The 6,292-nt window shown below is 41.3% G+C and overlaps 1 protein-coding gene across 1 annotated transcript in view; it reads right to left on the reverse strand.

The window, feature by feature from the left end:
• Window positions 1-6,292, reverse strand: part of GINM1 (glycoprotein integral membrane 1) — a 41,404-nt gene that overhangs the window by 11,624 nt on the left and 23,488 nt on the right. Inside the window, exons 4-5 of the mRNA XM_011947391.1 lie at window positions 1,467-1,618; window positions 429-610 (exon numbers count right to left, since the gene is read on the reverse strand). Coding sequence (XP_011802781.1) covers window positions 429-610; window positions 1,467-1,618 — 334 coding nt within the window. The remainder of the gene's footprint in view (window positions 1-428; window positions 611-1,466; window positions 1,619-6,292) is intronic.

The following is a 6,292-nucleotide window of genomic DNA, read 5'->3' on the forward strand; positions in this document are numbered from 1 at the left end:
TTTGTATTTTTTTTAGTATAGACGGGGTTTCACCGTGTTAGCCAGGATGGTCTCGATCTCCTGACCTCGTGATCCACCCCTCTCGGCCTCCCAAAGTGCTGGGATTACAGGCTTGAGCCACCGCGCCCGGCCTATAGTCTTATTACATATTTTGTGATCAGTACCCAGAGTAAGAGTGAATAATTACTGAAAAATGTCACTATGCAAACAGCACTGATCACATTCTACTAAGGCTCAAAATAGAGTCCTAAAATCCTTAAACGGACATATGAAGCAACACGTTATAAAGCATTTTTTAAAGAAGCTCATTTCCAAACATATTAATTATTAATTAAAGATCAATAGCAACTTTTGCAAATAGTGTAAAAAATAACAAAGTTCAAGAGTATACATAAAGCTACCAACTAAATAAATAATCTCCTTAATACTTTAAATAATGGTCTTTTAAGTTACCTTTTTTGGAGAGGTTAGGAAGGGTAAATAAAATGTCACTGTCTCGAGAAATAGAGTAGAGCATGCTTTCTTCCAAAGGGAAGGTATAGTTTGAATGTCTGAGTATTCCCCGGTTCTTAACTAAAATATCAATTTCAGTGACATCCTTTTGTTGAACCTGTGAAAGAAAATATAATTATTCTTTATTTTAAATAGTGGCACAGCCCCATAAAAATTTAAAAGCAAATTTTCCTCCCAGATTTATATAACTAAAACATGTGTCCTATTCAGATAATTATTCTTTTTTTTTTTTTGAGATGGAGTTTCGCGCTTGCTGTGCCCAGGCTGGAGTGCAATGGTGCGATCTCAGCTCACCGCAACCTTCGCCTTCTGGGTTCAAGCAATTCGCCTGCCTCAGCCTCCCGAGTAGCTAGGATTACAGGCATGCACCACCACGCCTGGCTAACTTTGTATTTTTAGTAGAGACAGGGTTTCCCCCATGTTGGTCAGGCTGGTCTCGAACTCCCGACCTCAGGTGATTCACCTGCCTTGGCCTCCCAAAGTGCTGGGATTACAGGCGTAAGCCACTGTGCCCAGCCGACAATTACTCTTTATTTCCCCGTACTCCCACTTTGGGGCACTTAACTTGCAACTTTAATAATATTCCTGTTTGCTTTAACACTTACTATTATAAGCTTAAATCTAGATTCTACTTCATTTACACACAGAGACTTCATTTACCATAGAGGAAATGGTAGCAGAACTATGAGCCAAATTGAATCTCTTTGTTTACTTTCTATTTAATAATGTCCATACATTTTAAAGTGATATAAACATGTGTGAATATGGGAAATTTTAAAAATACATTTCAAATGCTAAAATAAATATACAAAAATTGTAAATAATTGGATATAGGCAACATTAGGCACCTTCCTTATCAAGTCAGAAACAAAATAACTGAACACATGCAGAATACCTAGCACAAATCTAAATCTTTATAATTTAATTCCCAATTAATAAACATACTATCTTACTTGTTTTCCATCAATCTCTACTACCTCTTCTTGAATGACAATTAGCTGCAAACTGGAACCAGATGTCATAGGCCACTCATGAACTAAAATCCTTACACTGACAATTCCAAAATATTCTTTTTCCTCCAAATTTTCAAGATTTTCATTCTTCACTATAAAAAAAAAAGTAGTGACAGCTTTGAACAAAAATTACCACCAAATTTGTTACTGAGTTTGATTATTTAGATGACATTTACATGGAACAAGACAGTTGTAAACCAATTTCTTTGGCTTTCTTCATCCCTGATCTCAATGCCGTTTCAGATTTATTAAAAACAAAGACAATCTGACAAATCTTTATGACTGCATACACTCATTTGAAAGGGCAAAATATGTTGATCTTTAGACTTTGTATGAAATACTACACTAGCAACATCTTTCCTATTCTTTTTTTTTTTTTTTTTTTTGAGATGCAGTCTTGCCCTGTCGCCTACGCTGGAGTGCAATGGCGCCATCTCGGCTTACTGCAACCTTTGCCTTCTGGGTTCAAGGGATTCTCCTGCCTCAGCCTCCTGAGTAGCTGGTATTACAGGCTTGCACCACCATGCCCAGCTGATGTTTTGTATTTTTAGCAGATGGGGTTTCACCATATTGGCCAGACTGGTCTTGCTAACTCCTGACCTCAAGTGATTCACCCACCTTGGCCTCCCAAAGTGCTGGGATTACAGGCATGAATCACCGTGCCCGGCCCATCTTTCCTATTCTTTTACACAGGTTGGCAATGAGGAACCAACAAGGCATAACTATAAAGCCAGCCAGAAGATACAGTCAATCCCATGTTTTAACACAATAAGCACATACATTCATCCATTCATGTATCCACAAAATCCTGTGAGAAAAGATGCCCAAGCAGTAAGAACATTAAGTTCTTTTCTCAATCCTTTCCCCTATAAGTGACTCATTACTATTAGAGAAAGCAGGTATGGGGAAAGAGGGTCGGGGAGGTCTGTCATTTTTCTCTGGTAATGGATAATGGGGTAGGACTAGCTATTGTCCATGTTCTTCTCTAGCTAGGAAACCCCTATCCTGCTCCAGTAGAAATGGGGTGTAGTACCTGCAACTGGTTTATAGAGCCAATGGTTACTCCATTAAGGTAGAAGTGCTATCGAAAAAGATAAAGCAACATACACCAATGTACCTGCCACAGATGGAGCATTTTGTTTCTATCCCTCAAATAATCTGAAGATTATTTGCCAAACAGGAACCCAGATGTACAATCTGAATGCACACCAGCTGTTTAATCTGATTCTGTGCTTCTATAGGGCTACTTCCTTTGTCTGGAATATCTCAATATGTAGTTCATTAACTACTTACTATTACAAGATGTACCTACCTGTTCTCCCCTGCTTTAGTCCCCCTCCAAACCATTCAGACAGCAGTGCCAGGCTCATCTCACTGTGACATGGTTTTCAGTCCACAGCCTTCTGCTCATGCACCTTTAGTGGCACTTCTGTGAGGTTCCCAGTCCTCTAACTGGTCCTCCTCAGGCTCCTCATGTGGCCCCTCGCTGCTCCTCTCTCTAGTGTGCCAGCCTAATTCTTCATGCCCTTTGAAAGGCACCACTGCCAAAGGTACCCCCTCTCTCATGGTCCATCCCCACGTTTCAGCTGACCATTACACCCGTGGGTCTGCCTCGTAAAACACCAGATGCTGTGTCACCATGTCCGTAAGCCCAAAGACCAGGGTACAGGAGACTCCATGGGTGAGAAAATGCAGTCATATAAATACACCCAAGTGGCAATTCTTCAGCCTGCAAATTTGGTGCCTGATATAGTTTGGATGTTCCCCGCAAATCTCATGTCGAGATGTAATTCCCAATGTTGGAGGTGGGGTCTGGCGGGAGGTGTTTGGGCCATGGGGGCAGATCCCTCATGGCTTGGTGTTACAGTACCCCCCTGCCACTCTCGCTCTCTCTTGCTCCTGCTCTGCCACGTGAGACACTGGCTCCCCCTTTGCCTTCCACCATGAGTAAAAGCTTCCTGAGGCCTCCTTAGAAGCTGAGCAGATTCTGGGGCCATGCTTCCTGTACAGCCTGCAGAACCATGAGCCAATTAAACCTCTTTTCTTTATAAATTACCCAGTCTCAGGTATTTCTTTATAGTAATGTGAGAAGAGCCTCATACAGTACCTCTAATACAGAGTAAAATTAAATAAAAAACAACAAAGCCCTTCATATTCTGACTTCCTTACTGTGGTAGGCAGCTTTCAAAAATGCCTCTCAATGACCCTTGCCTCTAAGGAGTCAGACATTTCTGCAATTCCTTCCTCAAGTGGGCTGGACCTAGTGACTAGTCAGTTAGTTACCTCTCTATCTATGCATGAATGAGACAGTCTTTTTTTTTTCTATTTTTTGTTCTTTTGAAAGAGACAACCTTGCTATTTTGCCTAGGCTGGTCTTGAACTCCTGGCCTCAAGTGATCCTACAGCCTTAGCCTCCCGAATAGCTGGGATTATAGGCACGAGCCATTACACACAGCCTAGTGACTTGTTTCTAACAAACAGAGCATAGCACAAGTGATGGAATGTTACTGCCATAATTAGATTATTAAAGACTGTGACTTCTGTCTTGCTAGAACTCTTTTTCTTACTGGCAGTGTCTCTTGTCCTCTCAGTGATGAAGCTAATTTGCCACGTTGTGAGATGCTCTATGGGGAGTTTCATGTGACAACGAACTGAGGAAGGCCTTCGACCAACATCTGGTGAGGAACTGAGGCCTCTGTTCAAGAGTTCAGAAGGAACTGACTCCTGCCAACAACCACATGAAGGAGCTGGGAAGCAGATTTTTCCCAGATGAGCCCTGACGTCATGGCAGCCTTTTGAGAACCACAGGACCCCGCTAAGCCAAGCTCAGATTCTCGACCTACAGAAACTATGAAATAATAAATATTGTCTTAGGCCACTGATTTCTGGGTTAAACTGTTATGCAGCAATAAATAACAAATACACCAACTAAAGAAAAAGTTTCTTTAAAGAATTAAAGAAGATTTGTTGTTGCTGCTGCATCTAATGTTTTGAAGATTCCTGTTGTCACTGGGTAAGATGAGCATTTATTTCAGTTATCATAGAAACAAACTCAGCGCAATGACTGGGATGACTAAAATATGGCCATAAGAGAGGAGAGAGGCTGCATTCCACGTCCTGTTTCCAGTGAATACAACAACAAAAGAATTATTATTTCAATAGTACTAGCACTTACTTTCTTAGCTACCATGGATCAGCTTGTAGTACACCAACCCTCTTGCAATGAACCACTTGCAAAGAACCGCTAGAAGATGTAAAAAATACACACCCACATATACACACAAAACCTGTATCTGTCTAGAGGCATCAGAAGCTAAAGACGGCCAGCACTTGAAGGGCCAAGAAAAGAGCTCCCTGAGGTGAGCACAATATCCTATGTGACTTCTTCCTCCGAAGGCATTTGCCAACTCCCAAGCAGAACAGGTGGAGAGGTTGAAAAGCTGAGTAGAAAGCAATGACTAGGAGGCAAAAAAGCTTGACAAAGTGTCTGGCAGTCTCACCCAACAGGGGAGAAAATAAAGTGTTTTAAGTGTTAAAACAAAAATGCTAAGCTATGCTTCCACAGCCAGCAAAAATAGCCTTCTAAAATGAAGGCAAAGAGATATTTTCAGACAAATGAAACCTCAGACCATTCACTGCTAACAAACCTGTACTGAAAGAAATACTAAAGGGAATTCTTTAGGCCGAAGGAAAATGACAACGAGGGCACAATGCATGTGTGTGAGGGTAAGGGAGGAGTTGCAGAATGTACAGAGAAACAGGGATAGAAGAAATAATTTTAGAACTTGAAATTCCAACCAAATGATATAGAGGGGAGCACAGATAGGAATAAAGAGCAATGAAAAAGGTAACCATGATTAATATGAATACTGGACTGCATAAAACAGTAACAATTATGTCACATGGGGTTTAAGAACACAAAGAGTTAAAATATATAATAACCCAAAGGCAAAAAGCAAATAAATGGAATTTAAGTGTTCTAAGGTTCTTGCATTGAAGTGATAAAAATATAAATTTATTTATTTTCATTTTTTAAATTCATTTTTTGAGACAGGCTCTCACTTTGTCACCCAGGATGGACAACAGTGGTACAATCACAGCTCACTGCAGCCTCTATTTCCTGAGCTCAAGGGATCCTTTAGCCTCAGCCTCCTAAGTAGCTGGGAAAACAAGCCTGAGCCACCACACTGGGCTCATAGGTTTCCCTATGTTGCCCAGGCTGGTCTCGAACTCCCAGGCGGAAGTGATCCTCCAGCTCTGGCCTCTCAAAGGGCTGGGAATACAGCAATGAGCAACCATGCCCAGCCAAAAGTACTAATTTATTGGTAGCAAGGGTAACCACTAAAAGAACAGTAAAATTACGTAAAACCAAGACAGAAGGGAAGTATGATACCAAAAATAATTAACCTAGATGAAGGCAAAGGGGGAAGAAAAAGAAACACAGAACAGTTGGCACAAAGAGGAAACAGTTAAGAAGGAGGATTTAAATCCAAATGTATCAGTAATTTTATTAATGTAAATAAGTTAAAATCCCAACTAAAAGACAGACTGACAGAAACAACAAATGGGCCGGGCGCGGTCGCTCACGCCTATAATCCCAGCACTTTGGGAGGATGAGGCGGGCGGATCACCTAAGGTCAGGAGTTCGAGACCAGCCTTGACCAACATGGCGAAACCCCATCTCTACTAAAAATACAAAAATTAGCCAGACATGGTTGTGGGCACCTGTAATCCCAGCTACTCGGGAGGCTGAGGCAGGAGAATCA

The sequence above is a fragment of the Colobus angolensis genome, unplaced genomic scaffold, assembly GCF_000951035.1.
Source record: "Colobus angolensis palliatus isolate OR3802 unplaced genomic scaffold, Cang.pa_1.0 Scaffold263, whole genome shotgun sequence".
NCBI lineage: Eukaryota > Metazoa > Chordata > Mammalia > Primates > Cercopithecidae > Colobus > Colobus angolensis.